The sequence below is a fragment of the Microcebus murinus genome, chromosome 10 (genome assembly GCF_040939455.1).
Source record: "Microcebus murinus isolate Inina chromosome 10, M.murinus_Inina_mat1.0, whole genome shotgun sequence".
Classification (NCBI taxonomy): domain Eukaryota; kingdom Metazoa; phylum Chordata; class Mammalia; order Primates; family Cheirogaleidae; genus Microcebus; species Microcebus murinus.
In genome coordinates this window covers 93,554,166-93,579,616 of record NC_134113.1, presented here as the reverse complement: position 1 = coordinate 93,579,616, position 25,451 = coordinate 93,554,166, and the positions used below count along the sequence as shown (strand labels likewise).

The window sequence follows — 25,451 nt, the reverse complement described above, 5'->3', positions numbered from 1 at the left end:
AATTAAAGCCCGGAGCCGAGCCGGCCAGAGTCAAGCAATATCCCATGTCCCAGGAGGCCAGAATGGGGATAACGCCCCACATTCGGAGACTTCTGGACAGTGGGGTTCTCCGGAAATGCCAGTCGGCGTGGAATACACCCCTATTGCCGGTAAAGAAACCGGGGGGACAGGACTATAGGCCCGTGCAGGATCTTAGGGAGGTCAATGTGAGGACCTTGGACATCCACCCTACTGTTCCAAACCCCTACACCCTGTTGAGCTCTCTCTCCCCTACTTTGTCGTGGTACACTGTCCTAGACTTGAAAGATGCCTTCTTCAGTCTGGCGATAGTGACACGCTGCCAGGAGATCTTCGCCTTTGAGTGGCAGGATGAAGAGAGAGGGATCCACGGACAGTTGGCATGGACGAGACTGCCCCAGGGATTCAAGAACTCGCCTACTCTGTTCAACGAGGCCCTCCAAGATGACCTGAGTGAGTACCGAGCCAACCATCCGAAGGTAACTCTGCTACAATACGTGGATGACTTGTTGTTAGCCGCCCCCGATCCCCAGACTTGCCTGGAAAGCACCAAGGACTTGCTTAGGGTACTAGGCGAACTGGGGTACCGGGCCAGTGCAAAGAAGGCCCAGATTTGTAAGGATGAAGTCACCTATTTGGGCTATAAGATCAAAGGGGGCCAAAGGTGGCTAACTGAGGCAATGAAGCAAACCGTGCTAAGAATACCTACCCCAACTTCTAGCCGGGAGCTAAGAGAATTCCTGGGGTCGGTAGGCTACTGCCGCCTCTGGATTCCGGGATTCGCAGAGAAGGCCCGACCTTTGTATGAAGGGTGTAAGGCGGGGCTGACATGGAAATGGACTGAGCAGATGGCGGATGCTTTTCAGGCCCTGAAGGCAGCCATGCTAGAGGCCCCTGCCTTAACGCTCCCAGATCCTACCAAAGAATTCCACCTTTATATAGATGAAAAATCGGGGATAGCTAAGGGGGTGCTTATGCAAACCCTAGGGCCCTGGAAAAGGCCTGTGGCATACCTATCAAAGAAACTGGATCCAGTGGCAGCAGGGTGGCCAGCATGCTTGCGAATGATCGCAGCCACAGCTCTGATAGTCAAAGACGCTGATAAGCTTACTTTAGGGCAGCGGCTGGTCATCACTACCCCGCACGCTATAGAAGGGAAGGAGATCAAGCATAAGCCCGAAATCCTCCGCTTGCTAGAGGCTGTCCTGCTGCCAAAGGCAGTAGCGGTAGTCCACACCCCGGGACACCAGGGTGGAGACTCAGTGGAGGCTAGGGGCAACCGACGGGCAGACGCCGAGGCTAAGAAAGCGGCGGGGGGTGCTACGCCACCAAATATCCTACACATCAGCCTTCCGCCCCCGGGCATGGGACAGATACCTCCTCTGCCAGACTACTCCAGTGCAGACGAAGCCTGGGCTGCAAAACGACTAACTGTGGAAAAAGGTGAAGATGGCTGGCTGCGAGACGAAGAACGCCGCCTGATAGTGCCAGAGACTCTGGGACGTCACCTGTTGACGCACCTACACCAGACCACACATTTAGGAAAGAGAAAAATGTTACAACTGTTAAACACCGCCCAGCTCAGGTTCATGTCGCAGGGACGAGTGGCAGACGACATCGTCCGGGACTGCCGAGCCTGCCAAGTCATGCAGCCAGGGAGGGTCAAAGGGACCCATGCAGGTACGAGGGAAAGAGGGAGGCAGCCAGGACTGTTCTGGGAAATAGATTTTACAGAAGTCAAACCTGGAAAGTATGGGTACCGGTATCTGCTAGTTATGGTGGATACGTTCTCCGGGTGGGTAGAGGCTTTCCCCACTAAGAAAGAGACTGCTCTGACGGTAGCCAAGAAAATATTGGAGGAAATAGTCCCTAGATATGGACTGCCAGAGGGAATAGGATCAGACAATGGACCTGCTTTTGTCAGCCAAGTCAGTCAGGGACTGGCCCAGGCTCTGGGGACCAATTGGAAGCTACATTGTGCCTATAACCCCCAGAGTTCAGGGCAGGTAGAGAGAATGAACAGAACAATAAAGGAGACCCTGACTAAATTGGCCCTGGAGACTGGCGGGGACTGGGTGACCCTCCTTCCCTTCGCCCTGTTCCGAGCCCGGAACACCCCCTATCATTTAGGCTTAACCCCCTTTGAAATCATGTATGGCACTCCTCCGCCTGTGGTCCCCAGGGTAAGCCCTGAGGCCCTCCCAAGACACCCCAAAGACGTGTTGCAAGCCGTTCGAGCTCTGCAGCGCGTTCACAGCCAAGTATGGCCTGCCCTTCAGGCCATACACCGCGCCGCGGAGCCCGAGGAGAAGAGTGCCAGACATTTGCATCATCCTCACCAACCTGGAGACTGGGTGTGGGTGAAGAGGCATAACAGTAAAACCCTAGAGCCTAGGTGGAAGGGGCCCTTTCAAATTATTCTTGTTACCCCCACTGCTCTCAAGGTAGACGGCATATCAACTTGGATACACCACTCCCACGTGAGGCCAGCCAACGAGAACGACCTAGAACGGTGCCAGAGCCAGTGGAGAGCAACGGTGGACCCAGAGAACCCACTGAAAGTCAGGCTGACTCAAGTAGCAGCAGCGCCACGAGAAGCCAGCTGAGTCCTATTCCTCTTGGACTACTAGTTATACTGTCTAGACTCAGACTCGGGGCTGTGGCACCTGGAGATTGGACCTCACTACAAAAATGTATGAGGGTGTGATAGGGCAAAGAGCTGCTAACCTAATTTTCCATAGAAAAAGAGAGCCCATTACTGCCATCACTCTGGCTACCCTATTTGGTCTAGGGGCAATAGGGGCGGGAACTGGCATCTCCTCCCTAGCCATGCAGCATAGGGGATTTAACTCCCTCAGGGCGGCTATCGATGAGGATATCGCCAGGATTGAAGAGTCCATCTCCCACTTAGAAAAGTCTTTAACCTCCCTCTCGGAAGTAGTTTTGCAAAACTGGAGAGGGTTAGACTTGGTGTTCCTGCAACAGGGAGGGCTATGTGCGGCCCTCCGGGAGAAATGCTGTTTCTATGCCGACCACACAGGGGTGGTAAGAGAGTCCATGGCCAAAGTAAGAGAAGGGCTTGCTCGGCGCAAACGAGAGTACGAAAAACAAACAGGTTGGTTTGAGTCCTGGTTCAATAGTTCCCCCTGGCTGACTACCCTGATTTCCGCGCTTGTAGGACCACTGGTGATCTTACTCTTAGCCCTGACATTTGGGCCCTGCATAGTAAACAAACTCATAAGATTTGTAAGAGACAGGGTCAGTGCTGTTCAGCTTCTGGTGCTGCAACAGCAATATCAAAGTATCGGGACAAATAATGCAGACCCAGAACTTATAAATTACCCAAAAGACGAGCAAGAGTGCTCGTCAGCTATGTAAAGGAAAGGGGGAAATGTGGGGGCGCCTCGATGGCCCTTCGGCAGCGTCTCAGTGGCACAACAAGAAAAGAGTTTTCCGCCCCCCTTCGTGTGAAGCAGGGTGAGGCAATTAGCGAACAGCACACATCTGTTTATACTCATACCTCCGGTTATCTCTTGGGTTGTGAAGAAAGGCAAAAGGGAGGTGGGATGCACAGGGATCGCGCAGAATTCAAAGAAAATTAATCACTTCAAAGGTCAGCTCATGGCCAGCGCATAATTAGTTTGTGCCTTGCTAGGGCCCTTTGGGGGGGGGGATAAAAGGCACCCCGCAATTCAGGTCGGGGTCCTTGCCTAAGGAGAGCGACCACTGCGTTGGGGCTCGAAGGCTCGGACCCTGGCTAGCCAGAAAATAAACCTCCTCTTGTGTGATTGCATCCTCGATGTCTCTGCTTTTCTGTCCGGTGGGGCTGTGGAAGGTCGGTCCCTAACAGCACCCTGGCTTTATAAAAACACACGCTTGCAGGAGCATTGACACGAGAACTAATTCAGTCTCGACAGAATGAGAATCCACTCACTGCCGCAAGAACAGCACCAAGCCATGCATGAGGGATTTGGTCTCATGACTCAAACATTTCCCAATAGGCCCAACCTCCCAACGCCACCACACTGGGGGTCAAATTTCAACGTGACTTTTGGTGGGGACAAACTCAAATCATACCAGGTTTATTATATGGAATACTGTGAAACATCCCAAACAATATTTTAAAAGAATATTCTTTAAATATAAATAATATATAGGTCTATGCCATACTATATAACTATTAAGAAAGATGCTATAAAGCAGTAATGCTCAGTGGATTTCCGGAGGATCCTTTGTTAGCATGATGTTGATAAATGTTGCATAGAAATAATTCTAATTTTCAAAATAAATTTGGTAAATACCAGATGAAGCACATTAAACAATGTTCTGTGCTGCAGAACCTCTCTGAGCCCTTAATATGCTAAGGTATTTTGTCAAAATCCAACAGAAAGATATAGAATGTGCTGTCTAAATTTCTTTGATCATAGAAACTTTTCCCCTCATAAAACAACTTCAATAACTAATGTTTATGATTTATTGATGTGGAACAATACGGTTTTATAGCATATGTGTGGGTGTTTGTGTATGCACACTCATATGACCATGCATGTAAGTTTTGTTTAGATGGAATAGAATATATTAAAATAGGCCGGGCGTGGTGGCTCACGCCTGTAATCCTAGCACTCTGGGAGGCCGAGGTGGGTGGATCCTTTGAGCTCAGGAGCTCCAGACCAGCCTGAGGAAGAGCGAGACACCATCTAAATAAATTTCTATTTATTTCTATAAATAGAAATAAATTAGCCAAACAACTAAAAATAGAAAAAATTAGCCAGGCACGATGGCGCATGCCTGTAGTCCCAGCAACTCGGGAGGCTGAAGCAGGAGGCTTCCTTGAGCCCAGGAGTTTGAGGTTGCTGTGAGCTAGGCTGATGCCACGGCATTCTAGCCCGGGCAACAGAATGAGACTCTGTCTCAAAAAAAAAAAAAAAAAAAAAGAATATGTTAAAATAGCCAAAACAATGGAATAAATATTCATGGTTTTTATTCATGTGTTTTAGCCTATGTTTTTGAGTGTGAATATAGTACCTCTGCGAGAATTAAAAATTAATTGCTATGGAAGTATTTATGACTAATGGTATAAGGGGTCTGATTTTGAATCCAAAGTGCTGGTTTTGAGTTCATTCCTGCTAGGAAGTGATTTGAAATCTAATAAATGACGATGCTGGTGGTGACGGTGATGCTGATTGCCATCTCTTAATTGAGAAATCTCCTGTCAGTGTCATTCTTCAATCTCCTGCTAGTCTCCTAATTGAGGACTGTAATGTGTTCATAAGTTGCATTTAAGGGTGAACCAAACAGTGAGAACAGTGAGAGAAAAACTGTCCATATTTGTATCTGAGAACACTAGTCTTCATTGTTTGGGTACTATTTTGAATATGGAAAATTATCACCTGTGGCTCTTCTATAAGAAAGAAAATATGTGTTAGTATGGAAATTGCTAGCTAAATCATTTGAATAATGATAGTTATGAATTCATAAAGACCAGTATGGCCCTGTCCTACAGTAGAACTGATTTCTTTCTTTTTTTTTTCCTGAGATGGAGTCTCACTCTCTTGCCTGGGCTAGAGTGCCGTGGTGTCAGCCTAACTCACAGCAACCTCAAACTCCTGGGCTCAAGCAATCCTACTGCTTCAGCCTCTTGAGTAGGGGACTACAGGCGTGCACAACATGCCCGGCTAATTTTTTCTATATATTTTTAGTTGTCCAGCTAATTTCTTTCTATTTTTTTATAGTAGAGACGGGGTCTTGCTCTTGCTCAGGCTGGTTTCGAACTCCTGAGCTCAAACGATCCGACAGCCTTGGCCTCCCGGAGTGCTAGGATTACAGGTGTGAGGCACCACACTCCACCAGAACTGATTTCTTAATGGCATTAGAAGAAATAGTAGGCCGGGTGCGGTGGCTCATGCCTGTAAACCTAGCACTCTGGAAGGCCTTGGCGGGTGGATTGCTTGAGATCAGGAGTTCAAAACCAGCCTGAGCAAGAGCAAGACCCTGTTTCTATTTTAAATAGAAAGAAATTAGTTGACCAACTAAAATATATTTGGAAAAAAATCAGCCGGGCATGGTGGTACATGCCTGTAGTCCCAGCTACTCAGGAGGCTGAGGCAGTAGGATCGCTTGAGCCCAGGAGTTTGAGGTTGCTGTGAGCTCGGCTGACACCACGGCACACACTCTAGCCTGGGCAACAAAGCGAGACTCTGTCTCAAAAAAAAAGAAGAAATAGTAACAGAGAAGTACTGAAACAATAAAAATTATTAATCCCTTAATTATGATATCAATCCCTGAATTAAAAATGAGAGATTATGATAAAAATCTTGGATTTTACTATCTGAAGAGAAGCCTCGTACAGAGGAGGACTTTTTTTTTTATTTCGGCATATTATGGGGGAACAGATTTTAAGGTTTCAATAAATGCCCCCCCCAAGTCTGAGTTTCCAGCATGACCATCCCCCAGATGGTGCACATCTCACTCCTTATGTATATATATTCCCACCCCCTCCCCCCTCCCACCTGCCCAATACCCTATTACTGTAGCACCTGTGTGTCCACTTAGGTGCTGCTCAGTTAATATCAGTTTGCTGGAGAATATATCTGGTGCTTGTTTTTCCATTCTTGGGATACTTCACTTAGTAGTGTGGGTTCCAGCTCTAACCAGGAAAATATAAGATGTGCTATATCACCATTGTTTCTTAGAGCTGAATAGTACTCCATGGTGTACATATACCACATTTTATTAATCCATTCCTGGATTGATGGGCACTTGGGCTGTTTCCACAGCCTTGCAATTATGAATTGTGCTGCTATAAACATTCGAGTGCAGGTGTCTTTTTTGTAGAGTAAATGTCACTTTCTTTTAGAGAGTCTCCCTCTCTGTTTGCTATTTAGTTTGACAATAGGCGATTATTTCTGGAGACCAATTAAAAGTATGTTGTTAAATGCACCATTAATATTATTCAATTATAATTTTCTTTCCCTAAAGTTACAAAATTATCAAATATGTGATCTACCTTCCGAGTGATCATAGGTGGCAGTTTGTCAAATGTTTTGATACTTTGTAACTTGCTTTTCAGTAACCAGTAATGTTCTTCTAGCCACTCACTGCCAATGAAGCAAATATTAAGCCAATGTCCCATATATTAGCTGTTTTGTTTTAGCAGCACCCCATTCCAAGAGTCCAGATATCTTAGGCTATGCTGAGTGAACAACACTGCCACATCTCAGGGACTTCACCTAGGAAAAGTTTTTGTTGTTTGTTTTTAGTTTCTGTTACATGTCCAGTACACATAGTAGCATATAGGAATCTGGGCTGACAGATACTTTCTTGACCTTGTCTGAATGTCAAAGCAAGAAAACGAGGCCTTTGCAGGGTCTTGAACCGGTGAGCATATGCACTCACTCAGAGGCAAAATGTCATTTCCAAAATATTTGATTGACCAAAAAGTTCACATGACAATATCTACTACTACAACTAACTACAAGAGGGAGAGGGGGCTTCTACAAGAATACATTCTTATCATTTTACAAGAAATGGAATGTTAGCACACAGCCTTGGTTCCTATTTTACTACCTCTATGCATTTATAAGATATATATCTAAACTCTAATCATACAGAAAAGTTAAAAGTAAAATTTGGAAAAATCATACCATGAAACACTAAAAGAAATAAGCTAGTATAATTATTTTAATATATACAAAATACATTTTAAGGAAAAAAATTAAAGTAGATAATGTCACTTCATATGGCTAAAGCTTAAATTTACTGTGAAGATACTACAATTCTAATGTTACAGGCACCAAGTAACATGGCATCAAAATATATAAAATTAAAAAAATATATAAAATAAAAATTGATAGTACTTCAAAGAGAAATATATAAACTACACTCATGGTAATATAGTTTAACATTAACTTTTGACCGGGCACGGTGGCTCACACCTGTAATCCTAGCACTCTGGGAGGCTGAGGCAGGCAGATTGCTCAAGGTCAGGAGTTCGAAACCAGCCTGAGCAAGAGCCTAGTAGAGACCCCATCTCTACTATAAATAGAAATAAATTAATTGGCCAAATAAAAAAATATGTAGAAAAAATTAGCCGGGCATGGTGGCACATGCCTGTAGTCCCAGCTACTCGGGAGGCTGAGGCAGGAGGATTGCTTGAGCCCAGGAGTTTGAGGTTGCTGTGGGCTAGGCTGACGCCATGGCACTCTAGCCGAGGCAACAGAGTGAGACACTGTCTAAAAGAAAAAACCGTTCAGTTTTAATAAATAATAATTTAAGAAGACAATACTCAGAAGGAATACATAAGATTTAAACAACGTGATTAACAAATAGATCTGTGGATGTATGAAACACTATACCCCAAAACTGCAGAATAAACGCTACTTTCGGCAAACATAAAACATTTACCAAAATTGACAATATGCATAACAAAAATTTCAGCAGATATCACAATTTGTCAGCATATACAGTATGATATGTGGCTTTCATTCAATTTTTCCAGAAATCAATAAAATAATAGAAAATTCTATGTAAATGAAAACTTAAATTTTTATTTTAAGAATGGTTAATGGTTGAAATTAGGAAATATTTAAATTTCAGTATAATGAAATATAATAAAATTTTATGAGAAACTATTAAAGATTCTTAGAGAAATGCCTTTAGAATAAATATGTTAGAAAAGGAGAAAGGATGAAAATTAATGCTCTAAGTATCCATTTCTGAAAATTAAAAAAAGAAAAACAGCAAGCACACTCAAAGGAAGTCAAAATAAGTAAATAGTATATATTATTTAAGACAAGAAATTAAGAAATGATAATACATTTGATAAGATCAACCAAGACAGATTTGGTTATTTGAATAGACTTATAAAATTAATAAACTTCTGGTGATATAAAGCATAAGAAAAATGATAAATCAAAAGAAAAGCAAATAAGGCTGGGCGTGGTGGCTCATCCCTGTAATCCTAGCACTCTGGGAGGCTGAGGCAGGAGGATCGCTTGAGCACAGGAGTTCGAGACCAGCCTGAGCAAGAGCGAGACCCCATCTCTACTAAAAATAGAAAAAAATTAGCCAGGCATGGTGGCACGTGCCTGTAGTCCCAGCTACTTGGGAGGCTGAGGCAGGAGAATTGCTTGAGCCCAGGAGTTTGAGGTTGCTGTGAGCTAGGCTGATGCCACAGCACTCTAGCCCAGGCAACAGAGAGAGACTGTCTCAAAAACAAAACAAAACAAAAAAACACTGTATTTCACACAATTTTCTCCACAATCCAAGGAAAATACTTGACATAGTCACACCTTTTATAGTCTTCTTTTCTTACTTGTTGTCTCCTTTTCCTTTTTGGTCGAGACTTCTGAAAAGTCTTTCTGTCATTTTTCTCTAGCATCTATTCTCTTTCTCCCACAGAAGTGGGAGACCACTTTTCTTTTTTTTTGAGACAGAGTCTCGCTTTATTGCCCAGGCTAGAGTGAGTGCCGTGGCTTCAGCCTAGCTCACAGCAACCTCAGACTCCTGGGCTCAAGCTATCCTCCTGCCTCAGCCTCCCGAGTAGCTGGGACTACAGGCATGCGCCGCCATGCCCGGCTAATTTTTTTCTATATATATTAGTTGGCCAATTAATTTCTTTCTATTTATAGTAGAGACGGGGTCTCGCTCTTGCTCAGGCTGGTTTCGAACTCCTGACCTCGAACAATACACCCGCCTCGGCCTCCCAGAGTGCTAGGATTACAGGCGTGAGCCACCAAGCCCAGCCTCCACTTTTCTTTAGTTTGTGTTTTTACATTTTCTCTTATGGAAACATACCACCGGCATGCAGCTCAGGATCACAGCTCTGCCATCCATTCTCTACCTTATGCATAACAAAATGTATGAGTCACAAGTTCTAAAGGACTATGGTATTTTTTTATATGCAAATACTGCCGAAGAGCCTCCCAAGTAGCTGGGATTATAGGCATGTGACACCAGGCCTAGCTAATTTTTTCTATTTATAGTCATCTGGCTAATTTTTTCTATTTTTAGTAGAGACAGGGGCCTCTGTGTTGCTTAGGCTGGTCTCGAACTCATGGCCCCGAGTAAATACAAACATTTATAATTCATAAATTATATATTTCTTAAATAAAAATAACTTTCTTTAATCCAGAAAAATACCTGTTTATTAGGCCATAATTAAGATTAAAAGAGTATTTTATTTACATTAATATGGAATTAGACAATCTTTCTTGAGTCTCCACATTTTCAATTCACTAATTCACTCTCCTTTGTATTGAGAGAGTGAGGTGGGATGAGGAGTGTTGCCACTTCACAATGAATACAGGAGTTCCACCTTCTCCGCACTTCTGCCTTCTGTGGTTTCAGTTACCTGAGGTCAACCATGGTTCAAAAATACCGTGTTTCCCCGAAAATAAGACCTACCCATAAAATAAGCCCGAGCAGGATTTCTAAGCATTTGCGCAATATAAGCCCTACCCCGAAAATAAGACCTAGTGACGGGCGTGGCTGCCCAGCGTATCTGCACAGCCCATGCATTTGGTCGCCCAGTGATAAAGAAGACGAGCAGCCCTTCTCATCTGCCCCATCGTGACAGCTGCTATCCCAGAGGTGACCGGACAGGTGCGGCAGCCCCACCAACAAGGTGAGTTCCCCGTCAGGTCCCGGCCATCCTGTGCGTGCTGCAAGCTGAGGCTTTGGGGTAAAATAACACATCCCCTGAAAATAAGCCCTGGGGTGTCTTCTTTAGGAAAAATAAATATAAGACACTGTCTTATTTTAGGGGAAACACGGTAGGTGAGTACGACACAGTAAGACATTGAAAAAGAGAGAGAGAAACCACATTCACATAACTTTTATTACTGTATGTGTTATATTAATAATTGTTCGATTTTATTATTAGTTATTATTCATCTTTTACTGTGCCTAATTTATAAATTAAACTTTGTCACAGGAATGCATGTGTAGCAAGAACATCGTGTACCTGGAGCTGGGGGCTATCTGCAGTCTGAGGCCCCACGGGGCTGTGGAGTCCAGCCCCAGGAACAAGGCGGGACTGTCCCCGGGGAAGGGAGGGCTGCCGCCGTCTGTTTCTTTGCTCGCCTGTCAGGGTTGAAGTCCATGACATCAGGTAGCACTGCTTTCTTTGGTAGCTGTTGCTGATCTTTTAAAATCGATTTTTTGTGCACTTTGGAGTTTGGAGAGGAAATATGGAGGGGAGGCGGACACAGGCTGCAGCATCCGGTGCCCACAGGGGGGACGCGGCGCTGCGGCGCCGGGCAGAGGCCGGGCAGGAGAGAGGCGAGCTTTGCAGACGCTTCCCTCCGCTCACAGGTGGACTGGAAACTGAGGACTCTTTTGAAATGACGTAGATCTGTCTTTGCGTGTTTTATTAGTCCTCAGTGGCAATGCTTCATTCAGCTTCATATTTATGAATCATATTTTTACAAACTTTGTAACTCAGAACTCAAGCTGGTGGAACCAATTTTTTTTGCAGGAGAGAGTAGGGAAAAAAGAACAAAACAATGGAAGAGAATATATCCTTATTTGCATGGTTGCAAATGTGAGCTCAGCTTTGCTTCATAATCATCTATGGACTACTTCTTTCTGCCTGTGGTGAGGACATACATATCTTAACCAGGGCTCACCAAAGAAATTAAAGAAAAATAAAGACTTCACAGGAACAGCTATATGCAGCAGATTGATTAACAAACCTTGGAGGTTTCGGACTTGACATTGGGCCAACGATTAAAGAAGGAGCAGAAGGTCCAAGAAGACTGTCACTGTACATTCAAGGATATACATAGCATTTTACAACAGCAAATAACCAGCAGCGGTATCCGATTTTGAGCTTTCTCTGCTCCGATATGGAAAGCACACTGCAGTACATCTTCAATCTCATAATAATCGCAGAGTTCATGCTTGGGAATTTGAGCAATGGATTCATAGTACTGATAAACTGCATTGACTGGGTCAACAAAAGAAAGTTGTCCTTAGTTGATCAAATCCTCATAATCTTGGCAATCTCCAGAATTGGTCTGATCTGGGAAATATTTGTAAATTGGTTCGCAACTCTGTATTATCCAGCCTTATATGTGGCTGCAACAGAATTAAGACTGTTTATTGTTGCCTGGGTAGTTGCCTATCACTTCAGTCTCTGGCTTGCTACAATCCTCAGCGTCTTTTATTTGCTCAAAATAGCCACCTTCTCCAGCCCCACTTTTCTCTATCTGCAGTGGAGAGTAAAAAAAGTGATTCTGACGATACTGCTAGGAAGCTTAATTTTCTTGATTTTAAATCTGATACAAATGAACACACATGTTCAAGACTGGATAGCTGGATATGAAAGAAACACAACTTGGAATTTCAAAACGAGTGACTTTGCAACATTTACACAGCTGACCTTATTCACTATGACTATGTTCACTGTAATGCCCTTTACTGTGGCCCTGATCGCTTTTCTCCTGTTAATTTTCTCCCTGTGGAAACATCTCCAGAAGATGCAGCTCTCTTTCAAAGGACACAGAGACCCCAGGACCAGGGCCCACATAAATGCCTTGAAAACTGTGATCTTGTTCCTCCTACTCTATGCTACTTTCTTTCTGTCGTTTCTCATATCATGGATTGCAGAGACGAATCAGGCCAAACTGGTCCACACGTTTTGTCAGACTATTGGAATCATCTATCCTTCAATCCACTCCTTTGTCCTGATTCTGGGAAACTCTAAGTTAAGGCAGGCTTGTCTTTGGGTGGCAGCTAAGGTGTGGGCTATAAGATGAAAAACACTTAATTCCATAAGTCATTCCAACCATAGACTATGGTATGTACATTCTAGATAAAAACAGAAGTCTATGAGAAGTTTAAAGATATTTTATATTTCCCTCAGGTTCTTTCATTGTGAAGGTTATTGTAAATTTTTTAAATGATTATCTATAATAGCATCTTCCCTAAAACTATATTTATGATGTGGATTTCTCTTATCAAGAATTTGATACCAGGCATGGTAGCTCACGCCTGTAATGCTAGCACTCTGAGAGGTCGAGGCAGGAGGATCTCTCAAGGTCAGGAGTTTGAAAACAGCCTGAGCAACTGGGAGACCCCGTCTCTACTAAAAATAGAAAGAAATTCATTGGCCGATTTAAAATATACAGAAAAAATTAGCCGGGCATGGTGGCACATGCCTGTAGTCCCAGCTACTCGGGAGGCTGAGGCAGAAGGATTGCTTGAGTCCAGGAATTTGAGGTTGCTGTGAGCTAGACTGACGCCATGGCACTCTATCCCGGGCAACATAGTGAGACTCTGTCTCAAAAAATAAACTAAATTAAAATAAGAATTAGATATATTTAAAAAAAAAAAAGAAAAGCAAATAACAATATCAAAAATTGGAAAGAGATATTCTGCAGATATTCAGCATATAGTAGAATAACCCAAGTACATAGAAATATAAATAGCTGACATTGACAAATATCTGGAAAACTGTAACTCCAAGATCAGGAGAAATAGGCAACAGAATAGTTTTAGATCAAGGTCATAAAACTGTATGCTCATGTGCTTAAGATTAAGTTACGTGTTAAAGAATGTTTATAGCATCATGATCATAATAGTTGCCAAACTCAAAACAATCCCAATGTTGTTTCCATTAGAATAGATAAATTGTGAACACTTATTCCATTAATATTATTCAGCATAAAATGAATGATCTATTAATATCTATATGCAACATGATTAATTTAAAAACATAATATTGGCCAAAATTTGTTAAATGCAAAAAGAATATGTATAGTATTATTCCATTCATATGCAATTCAAAACCAGGCAAAACTAAGCTAGTGTTTAGGGATACACATTCAAATATTTTAAAAAAGAAAGTAAAACGAGACACTGATTTCAATTGCAGGGTAGTTATTACTTCGGGGACAAAGAGAGAGGTTATAATTAGAAAGGAGTATGCACTAAAAGGTGTTTATGTAAACCCTAAAAAGTGTTTTAGGGTTTACAAAGTTCCCTTTCTTGACATGGGAGGTGTTGATATTAGTGTTCACGTGATATTAAGATATTTAGATTTCATAAAATGTTCTATAAATTTGTTGTACATAGCAATAATGGAAAGAAAAACATAAAATGTTTTTAAACAATTTAAAAATAAAAGGAAAGAAATGTTTCCTTTCAAAAATAAAAGGAAAGAAAAACATAAAATGAACATTTCTCAACAAATGTTATGAGGCTAGCAAAATCTTAACACTAAACCCTGATAAGCACAATGTGAGAAATAAAAATTAAATGTCAATATTCTTTATAAACATAGATGCAAATATTCTAACACAATATTAGGAAACTGAATCCACCAATGATTTAAAAAGGAATAATATACCACAGTTAAGATGTATTTATCCTACTATTGCAAGTTCTGCTTAATACTTAATTTTTATAATTTGACACAATAAGAGATTAAAAGATATAGATGATAGAGTAACTCAGAGATGCATAAAGAAAAATCAGCAAAATGGAGTATTTGGGGGACATTTTTAATTCATAAGGGAATCCATAAATTATCTACAGTAAACGTCATACTTAATTTAGGGGAAACATTGGACACATTCTGTTTAGTACCATAAATAATTCTGGATGCCCACTATCAAATCTTTTATTCATATATTACTGACCAGTGCATTACTGCAAGAAAAATTATTCTCTCTATATTATTAGCACACAGAGTGATAGGGCCAAATGAGAATTTACTCAAGGGTTGAGAGTATTTTAAGTGAATGGTAGTTAAGTGAAGGAAAACATTAAAACTGTTTTTCACATGATTCTTTCCACAATCCAAGGAAAATACTTTACATAGTCACACCTTTTATAGTCTTCTTTTCTTACTTGTTGTCTCCTTTTCCTTTTTGGTCCAGACTTCTAAAAAGTCTTTCTGTGATTTTTCTCTAGCATCTATTCTCTTTCTCCCATAGAAGTGGAAGACCACTTTTCTTTAGTTTGTCTTTTTATATTTTCTCTTATGGAAACATACCACCAACATGCAGCTCAAGATCACAACTCTGTAGCCTCCTGAGTAGCTGAGATTATAGGCATTTGACACCAGGCCTGGCTAATTTTTTCTGTTTATAGTCTTCTGGCTACTTTTTCTATTTTTAGTTGAGACGGGGGCCTCTGTGTTGCTCAGGGTGGTCTCAAACTCGTGGCCTCAAGTGATCCTCCCACCTCAGCCTCCCAGAGTGCTAGCATCACAGGCATGAGCCACCTAACCCAGCCTCTGTTTGCTCTTAACATGAAAAGGTATATAGGATTTCATCAGGCCTGTGTCAAGAGAGCAAATGGAAGTCTACATGCCACATATCTAAATATTTAACAGTCATAAATATATAAAGCTAACAAACTTAAAGAAAATATGTTCTATTCTACCTTGACAAATATACCATCATAGCAACAAAATAGGAAATATGTACATAGCTATTTTATAACTGAAATTTGCAAATCATCAATGATGATGCAATTATTTTGTGAGTATCTGAGGGTTCTGCAGATCACCCAGCAAAGTTTGCATTAGTAATAAAATATAAACATTTATAATTCATATATTTCTTAAATAAAAATGGCTTTTTTTAATCCAGCAAAATAGCTACTTATTAAGCTATAATTAAGATTAAAAGAGTTCTAGATTTACATTAATATGGAATTAGACAATCTTTCTTGAGTCTCCACATTTTCAAAATTTTGCTAATTCGCTCTCCTTTGTATTCAGAGGGTGAGGTGGGGTGAGGAGCGTTGCCACTTCGCAATGATACGGTAGTTCCACCTTCTCCCCACTTCTGCCTTCTGTGGTTTCAGTTACCTGAGGTCAAGCACGGTTCTAAAATAGGTGAGTACCATGCAATAAGAGATTGAAAAAGAGAGAGAGAGAGAAACCACATTCACATAACTTTTATTACTGTATGTGTTATATTAATAATTGCTCAATTTTATTACTAGTTATTAATAATCTTTTCTTGTGCCTAATTTATAAATTAAACTTTGTCACAGGAATGCATGTGTAGCAAGAACATCGTGTACCTGGAGCTGGGGGCTATCTGCAGTCTGAGGCCCCACGGGGCTGTGGAGTCCAGCCCCAGGAACAAGGCGGGACTGTCCCCGGGGAAGGGAGGGCTGCCGCCGTCTGTTTCTTTGCTCGCCTGTCAGGTTTGAAGTCCATGACATCAGGTAGTACTGCTTTCTTTGGTAGCTGTTGCTGATCTTTTAAAATTGATGTTTTGTGCACTTTGGAGTTTGGAGAGGAAATATGGAGGGGAGGCGGACACAGGCTGCAGCATCCGGTGCCCCCGGGGGAGACGCGGCGCTGCGGCGGCGGGCAGAGGCCGGGCAGGAGAGAGGCGAGCTTTGCAGACGCTTCCCTCCGCTCACAGGTGGACTGGAAACTGAGGACTCTTTTGAAATGACATAGATCTGTCTTTGCGTGTTTTATAAGTCCTCAGTGGCAATGCTTCATTCAGCTTCATATTTATGAATCATATTTTTATAATCTTTGTAACTCAGAACTCAAGCTGGTGGAACCAATTTTTTTTGCAGGAGAGAGTAGGGAAAAAGCACAAAACAATGAAAGAGAATATATCGTTATTTGCATGGTTGCAAATGTGAGCTCAGCTTTGCTTCATAATCATCTATGGACTATTTCTGCCTGTGGTGAGGACATACATATCTTAACCAGGGCTCAGCAAAGAAATTAAAGAAAAATAAAGACTTCACAGGAACAGCTATATGCAGCAGATTGATTAACAAACCTTGGAGGTTTCGAACTTGACATTGGGCCAACGATTAAAGAAGGAGCAGAAGGAGCAGAAGGAGGGGAAGGTCGAAGAAAGACTGTCACTGTACATTCAAGGATATACATAGCATTTTACAACAGCAAATAACCAGCAGCGGTATCCGATTTTGAGCTTTCTCTGCTCTGATATGGAAAGTACACTGCAGCACATCTTCAATCTCATAATAATCCCAGAGTTCATGCTTGGGAATTTCAGCAATGGATTCATAGTACTGATAAACTGCATTGACTGGGTCAATAAAAGAAAGTTGTCCTTAGTTGATCAAATCCTCATAATCTTGGCAATCTCCAGAATTGGTCTGATCTGGGAAATATTAGTAAAGTGGTTCGCAGTTCTGTATTATCCAGCCTTATTTGTGGCTGCAACAGAATTAAGACTGTTTATTTTTGCCTGGGTAGTTGCCTATCACTTCAGTCTCTGGCTTGCTACAATCCTCAGCGTCTTTTATTTGCTCAAAATAGCCACCTTCTCCAGCCCCACTTTTCTCTATCTGCAGTGGAGAGTAAAAAAAGTGATTCTGACGATACTGCTAGGAAGCTTAATTTTCTTGATTTTAAATCTGATACAAATGAACACACATGTTCAAGACTGGATAGCTGGATATGAAAGAAACACAACTTGGAATTTCAAAACGAGTGACTTTGCAACATTTATACAGCTGACCTTATTCACTATGACTATGTTCACTGTAATGCCATTTACTGTGGCCCTGATCGCTTTTCTCCTGTTAATTTTTTCCCTGTGGAAACATCTCCAGAAGATGCAGCTCTCTTTCAAAGGACACAGAGACCCCAGGACCAGGGCCCACATAAATGCCTTGAAAACTGTGATCTTGTTCCTCTTACTCTATGCTACTTTCTTTCTGTCGTTTCTTATATCATGGATTGCAGAGACGAATCAGGCCAAACTGGTCCACGCGTTTTGTCAGACTATTGGAATCATCTATCCTTCAATCCACTCCTTTGTCCTGATTCTGGGAAACTCTAAGTTAAGGCAGGCCTGTCTTTGGGTGGCAGCTAAGGTGTGGGCTATAAGATGAAAAATACTTAATTCCATAAGTCATTCCAACCATAGATTATTGTATGTACATTCTAGATAAAAACAGAAGTCTATGAGAAGTTTAAAGATATTTTATATTTCCCCCAGGTTCTTTCATTGTGAGGGTCATTGTAAATTTTTCAAGTGATTATCTATAATAGCATCTTCCCTAAGACTATTACATATTTATGATGTGGTTTTTGATGTTATCAGGAATTTGAAACTTATTTGAGCACATCATTGATAGATTCCATTGTATTTAAAAATGTGTACCACAATACCCTCAGATATTAATTATGAAACCACCAACATTTTGGCTAGCAATGGCCTTTCAATTCTAAATCACTCATAGAGTATGGGTGTTTTAGGTACTTCTATATAATTCATGAATTGAGGACAACTAATTATTTAGAACAAAAGTAGAGAATCTTTGGACTTGTGACTATTGCCAATAGTGCTAATGGGATGGGAGAACTGAGAAGATTCATAAGTTTAGCATGAATAACTGCCACATAAAACAATGACCTTCCTTTTTTAGTAATTATATTGCGCACATGCACATGTACATATTTTACTGGATGCTTTTGAAATAAACATTATTGAAGTATAATATACATATAATAAAATGCAGCATTTCTAGTGTACATTTCAGTTAGAGTTTTGGCAATGTGTGACTTCTTGTGTGACTACAACATCAGTGTCCTTTGCAATCCAACTCCTCCCTCCCCCAAGAGAACTACTTCTCTTCTTTGGTAACTATTAATATAACAGAGTGCTTTGGTTTCTAGAATTTCATAAATATGTAGTTGTAGAGCGTACTGGTATAGATAGGTAAGACTTCTTTAACTCAGTATAATGCTTTTGAGGTTCATATATTTTGTTGTAAAGATCAGATGTTTGTTCCTGAGTAGTATTCCTGAGTAGTGTTGGATATATTATCTTTTTTTAAAAAAGTCTCTTACCTGTTGATGAACATTTGAATGGTTCTTAATTATTGGTCATTATGAATGAAGCTGATATCAACATTAATACCTGTGTATTTTTCTGGATTTATGATTCTGTTACTCTCGGGTAAATACCTAGGAGTATGTTAAATCATATGATAAGTGTATGTTTAACTTTTTAAAAAAATGGCCAAAATGTTCTCCAAAGTGGTTGTATCATTTTATATTTCAGCCAGCAATGTGTAAGGGTTTTGCTTTCTCCACATCCTGGCCAACAGTTAGTACTCTGGTCTGTTTTGTTTTTTATTTTTTCCATTCTAGTCTAGTGTGTAATGGTTTCTCATTGTGGTTTTAATTCACATTTCCCTGATGACTAATGATATTGAGTGTATTTTATAGGCATTTGGTCATTCATAGAACTTTTATGAAATATGTTTTTAACCTTTTGCCTATTTTTAAATTTGGTTCATTGTTTTGTCTATTTATCATTGAGTTATAAAAGTTCTTTATATAGTCTAAACATAGTTTCTTTATCAGACATTTCTCCCAGTCAGTGGCTTGTCATTTCATTTTCTTTACAGCACCTTTCAAAAGGAAGACTTTTAAATATATTTTAATAAAGTCCAATAATCAATTTCTAATGCTGGTGCCTTTTGTGTTCTGTTTGAGAAGCCTTGCATACTCCAATATTATGATGATTATCTCTTTTGGTTTCTTTTAGAAATTTTATAGTTTCAGGTTTTATGTTTAAGTATACGATCCATTTTAAAGTAAATTATATTTGTAGCATGAAGTTAGAATTGGGATTCACTTTTGAAATACAGAAATCCATTTCTTTTAGTACCATTTGTTAAAAAAGATTATCTTTTTCCGTAATAGCAACTTGGCACTGTGTTGAAAACCAGTTGATAATATATGTGGGAGTTTCTTTCTGGTCTGTGTTTTCTGTTCTTATCCTCATGTCAATAAAATACTCTTTTTTTTTTTTTTTTTTTTGAGACAGAGTCTCACTCTGTTGCCCAGGATAGAGTGCCATGGCGTCAGCCTAGCTCACAGCAACCTCAAACTCCTGGGCTCAAGCAATCCTTCTACCTGCCTCCCAAGTAGCTGGGACTACAGGCATGCGACACTATGCTCGGCTAATTTATATGCATATATATATATATATATATATATATTTTTTTTTTTTTTTAGTTGTCCAGCTAATTTATTTCTATTTTTTTAGTAGAGACGGGGGTCTTGTTCTTGCTCAGCTGGTCTCGAACTCCTGAGCTCAAATGATCTGCCCGCCTCGGCCCCAGAGTGCTAGGATTACAGGCGTGAGCCATCTCGCCCGGCCCAATAAAATATTCTCTTGGTATCTGCAATTCAATACTACATATTGAAATGTATCCTCAGACGGGGTTGTGCATAATTTGATAAATTAATTTAAAGTATATAAAATTTAAAAATATTTTTAAAAATACTACATTGAAATGTCATAGTAAGTCCTCCAACATTGTTCTTTTTCAAAATTGTTTCAGTTTTTCTGGTTCCTTTGCTCTTGCATATACATTTTAGGTTTAGTTCATCAATTTCTTTAATAAAGCTTTATGAAATACTGATTGGGATTGTATTGAATGTATAGATAAATGTTTGGAATAATTAACACCTTAACATTAAGTCTTCTAATGCATGGGCATGATGTATCTTTTCATTTGTCTGGGTCCACTGTATTTTTCAATGTACAATTTTTGGACATAGTTTGTTAAATTTATTGCTAAGAGTTTTGTTTCTGTGGCTATTTTTTTAAAGGGTGTTTTTTTAAAAAAATTCTAATTTCTAATGGTTTATTGCTAGTATATAAAAATACAATTAACTATTGTATAATATTAACTTTATGTACTGTGAACTTGTTAAATTCACTTTTTAGTTCTAGTAACATCTTTTGTAGATTATTTGAGATTTTCTATGTACATGATCATGCTTTGTGTAGATAAAAGAGTTTTTTTTTCACCTTTGCCATCTTTATAGCTTTTATTTCATTTGCTCGCATTATTCCACTGGCTGGACCCTCTAAGACGATGTTGAATATAAGTGATGAGAACACATGTTCCTGCCTTGTCCCCCATCTTAGAGTAAAGCATCTAGTTTTTCACCATCAATATGACGTTGTCTGTAGGTTTTTCATAAATGTCCTTTATCAGTGTGAGGAAGCTTCCTTGTACTCCTAGTTTGTTGAAAGCTTTTATTTTGAATGGGTGCTGAGTTTTGTCAGATGATTTTTTTTACATCTATTGGAATAATATGATTTTCCTATCTCATTTTGTGAATATGGTGATTATATGCATTCACTTATCAATGTACACCAGCCTTACATTGCTAGGATAAACTCTATTTGGCCCTCATTCATGAGGAGTATTGGTCCATACTTTTAATTTCCTAAAATGTCTTTATCTGATTTGTGGTATCAGGATATTTCTACCTTCATAAAATAAGTTTGAGGGGGAGGTCCCCTCCTTCTATATTTTCTGAAAGAGTAGTATTCTCTTGTTCTTAAATATTTGATAGAATTCACCATTTAGGTCATGCCTTGCTTTGTGGGAAGGTTTTCAATGAAGAATCCAATTATTTAAAATATATATATATATATGTATATATATATATATATAGTTAAAATTTTCTGATTCTTTTTGTTCTGGATTCAGTAATTTTTGTCTGTCAAGGAATTTGTCCATTTTATCTAAGCTGTCTAATTAATTGAGATAATCTTATGAATAATATTCCCCAATGTCTTAGTCCATTTTGTGTTGCCATAGGGGAATACCTGAGGCTGGGTAATTTGTAAGAAAAGAGGGTTATTTGGCTCATAGTCCTGCAGGCTGTACAAGAAGCACAGCACCAGCATCTGTTCAGTTCCTGCTAAGGACGTCTGTGCTGAGTCAAAACATGGCGGAGAAAGTCAAAGGGGGAGTGCCATGTGTGAAGAGGGACCAAACCAAAGGGAGACTCTGGCTTGCACTCTCTTGGGAATAAATTCATTCCTCCTCCCATCCCAGAACAAATTCAGTCTTGGGGGAGTGAAAGCTCACTCCCTACCTCAAGAACAGCACCAAGCCACTCATGAGGGATCCCCCCTCATGACCCAGCTACCTCCCGCTAGGCCCCACTTCCCAACACTGCCACACTGTGTTGGGGATTGAATTTAAAGGTAAGATTTCATAGGGCAAAACAAACTACATCCAAACCATAGCATTCTGTCCCTGGCCCCCCAAATCTCATGTTTTTCTTACATTGTGAAATACAATTATCCCTTCCCAATAGCCCCCAAAGTATTAACTTATTCCAGAATTAATTTGAAAGCCCAAAGTCTCATCTGAGACTCAAGGCAAGTTCCTTATTAGCTACGAGCATGTGAAATAAAAAACAAGTTATTTACTTCCAAGATCCAATGGCTGTATAGGCATTAGGCAAACATTCTCATTCCAAAAAGGAGAAATCAGCCCCAAAAAGGGGCAACAGGTACCATGCAAGTCCGAAACTCAGCAGGGCCTCTTCCGACTTTCCGTGCTGCCCTCTGGGCGCACCGGTGCGCGGGTGGGCTCGCCAGGCCTTGGAGGCTTTGCTGGGCACAGCCCGCGCGGCTGCTCTCACACCTGCTCTGTTTTTGTGTGAGACAGAGTCTCACTCTGTTGCCGGGCTAGGGTGCCGTGGCGTCAGCCTAGCTCACAGCAACCTCAAACTCCTGGGCTCAAGCGATCCTCCTGCCTCAGCCTCCCAAGTAGCTGGGACTACAGGCACGCGCCACCATGCCCGGCTAATTTTTTCTATATATTTGTAGTTGTCGAGCTGATTTCTTTCTATTTTCAGTAGAGGCGAGGTCTCACTCTTGCTTAGGCTGGTCTCGAATTCCTGAGCTCAAATGATCCACCCGCCTCGGCCTCCCAGAGTGCTGGGATTACAGGCATGAGCCACCGCGCCCGGCAGTGTAAACTTCTATTTCTTTGGGGTAAGTTATGGAGAATTATCGCTTTCCTTTGTTGGCGTCATGTTTCCTTGCTCTCTCGTGTTTCTCGTGTCCTTGCTCTGTGTCCTGGCGTCCTTGCATGTCCGCGCATCCGGTGGAACACAATCGCCTCTTCTGACCTTTAGGGAGTGGCTTTCATAAGGAAGACCTTCACCTGCGGATGGGCCTTCACGTGCCAGGAGAAGGCTGCGGAGGCTGTGCTTGCGAGTGTGCGCCGTGCGCGGCCTCCGCGGCCTCTCAGCTGTGGTCAGCGTCAGCAGCTAGGCGGGCCGCACTGGCCGAGGCTGTGGAGTCTGTGGCAGTGCCTACGTCAGCATGGGCGGCCAGGGCCCTCGGGGGCAAGGCCCTTTGGTGCCTTCCCGTGTTCTTGTTTCTGCCACAGTGGTGAGACCTAGCCGAGGGGACCCCTCTTGGCATTGGATCTGACACGGCCCACAGGCAGCTGCCACATCACTGGGTCTCAGGGCACAGGGACCAAGAGCAGCCGTGGAGCTGGGGTCCCGGGTTCAGGGTCTCAAAAGCCTACTGTGGCACCGGGTGTAGGCTAACCCTCTAAGGCAGGGTCGGATGTAGAGTTGCCACAGAGCCAGAGTCTGTGACTGTGAGTTCCCCACCTCTGTGACAACTCAGGCCCGGGGACTCCAGGGAAGAAGAGGTTTGGGCTTGGGGAACAAGGCAGAGCCACAGTACAGGAACCACAGCCAATAGGGCACAGTGGCACCTCAGGCACCGGGGTTGAGGCAACACATAGTGGTGACTCTGGCCCCTGGGACGGTAGAACACAGCCGTATCCCAGACTCTGTGGGGCCAGGTGCAACTGCAGCAAGGACCCTGGGGTGGTGGAATGCAACTGTAACTTGGCCATGGGGGGACAGGAAGCAACACAGAGGTGACTCCACTCCCTTGCAGATTAGAGTCTAAGGAGCTAGTGTGATTCCAGGAAATTAGGATTTTACAGTTGTTCTGCCTGTAGGACAGGGCGTCTCAGCTCCGCCAATGCCCTGACGTGGGATAACACATCAGCTCAGCCCTGGGAAGAGCAGATGCCTGGCTCAGCCACAGCACCGGTTCTCTGGGAGGTGACACATTTCAGCTCTCGCCCAGGGGGCCACGGCTGTTCTGGGCAACCCAGTCACCAATGCCCTGGGAGGAAGGGCACTACTTCAATTCAGACATGGTGGGGTGTGACTGCTCTGGGCAGCCAAGGCAACACCTTCCTGGGGAGGAGGGTGCCAGTGGGGTGTGACTGCCCTGGGTGGCCATGGCATCAGTTTCTAGGAAGTGGGGCACCGATTGCTTCAGCTTGGGCTCTGGGAAACCAAGGTACCATTTCCCTGGGGGCAAGTGGCCATGCACCCTTCTATCCCTGAGGGTTTGATGTCATTGAGCCATCCCTGCTTTGTGGCATGCCATCCCTGAGCTGAGTGCTGCCACACCCCACCCTGTGGGGCCAAGCTGCTGCAGAGCCACTTTATCTACCCCTCCCAGTTGCTGCTGGGCCCTGCCCTCAGGCGTGTGCTGGAGCAGCATGCTGCACCCAGAGCAGCCCACACTCCAGCAGCGGCTCCAGTTCCAAGCTGGTGTGGCACAGCAGCCCCATGAGACACAGGCGTGGGGACGGTACTGGTGCCTTCTCTGTGGGAGCGCAGCTGTGTGGATGCCAAGCAGCTCCCTCAGCTGGGCTTTGCGCTGTGAGGACTGCAAGTGTCCCCAGGGTGGAGGACTACAGGTGTCCAAAGAGGTGATGGGGGCTGCTGGGGACCTTTTGCTTACCTTTTTCCTGCAGGGAGAAGTCCCTCCTGGTTCTGAGCTGACCCCAGCTGGGGGTGAGGCGGCAAAGGCAAGGAGTTTCCTTCCATGCTCTATGTGGCCATCCTGGGTGTTTGTGCTCTACAGGGCTTCTGCTACTCCTCTCATGTACTCTGGCGCTCTCCTTTAGTTATTCTCATCAAAATGTAGTCGGTCAGTCATTCCTTTGGCTGTCTTTGTGTGGGGGACAAGTGCTAAGGGCTTCTAGCAGGCCAGCTTGGTGATGTCACTCAGTAGGGACATTTAAACAATATGAATGCTTTCAATACGTGAACACAGGGTATCATTCCTTTGCTTTGTGTATTCAATTTTTTTCATCAATTTTTTTTTTTTGAGATGGAGTCTCACTCTGTTGCCCCAGCTAGAGTGTTGTGGCATCAGCCTAGCTCACAGCAACCTCAATCTCCTGGGCTCAAGCAATCCTCCTGCCTCAGCCTCCCAAGTAGCTGGGACTACAGGCATGTGCCACCATGCCCGGCTAATTTTTTCTATATATATTAGTTGGCCAATTAATTTCTTCCTATTTATAGGTCTCGCTCTTGCTCAGGCTGGTTTTGAACTCCTGATCTTGAGCAATCCACCTGCCTAGGCATCCCAGAGTGCTAGGATTATAGGCGTGAGCCACCGCGCCCGGCCTTCATCAGTGTTTTATAGTTTTCAGCATACTAATCTTGAACCTCTTTGATTAAATTTATTCCTAAGTATTTTATTCTTTTAGACACTTTCAGAAATGGGATTGTTTTTATTATTTTCTAGAACATATATATGCAATCCCATGTTATTGCACTGTTATTCACAATAGTGAAGACAATGGAAACAATGTAAGTG

General features: G+C 42.2%; 3 protein-coding genes across 3 annotated transcripts in view; all 3 read left to right on the top strand.

Moving 5' to 3' along the window:
• Positions 1-25,451, top strand: part of LOC142873416 (small ribosomal subunit protein uS13-like) — a 379,862-nt gene that overhangs the window by 341,649 nt on the left and 12,762 nt on the right. The gene's annotated exons all lie outside the window — the stretch shown is intronic.
• LOC142873300 (taste receptor type 2 member 13-like) lies at positions 11,865-12,776 on the top strand. The gene has a single exon (XM_076006848.1). It carries the CDS (start codon positions 11,865-11,867, stop codon positions 12,774-12,776), a length of 912 nt encoding a protein of 303 aa, XP_075862963.1.
• LOC105878283 (taste receptor type 2 member 13-like) lies at positions 16,954-17,865 on the top strand. The gene has a single exon (XM_012777618.2). It carries the CDS (start codon positions 16,954-16,956, stop codon positions 17,863-17,865), a length of 912 nt encoding a protein of 303 aa, XP_012633072.2.

Bases quoted from the DNA above. Each gene is read 5' to 3' on its own strand.
- LOC142873300 (XM_076006848.1), top strand. From the start codon at position 11,865: ATGGAAAGCACACTGCAGTACATCTTCAATCTCATAATAATCGCAGAG.
- LOC105878283 (XM_012777618.2), top strand. From the start codon at position 16,954: ATGGAAAGTACACTGCAGCACATCTTCAATCTCATAATAATCCCAGAG.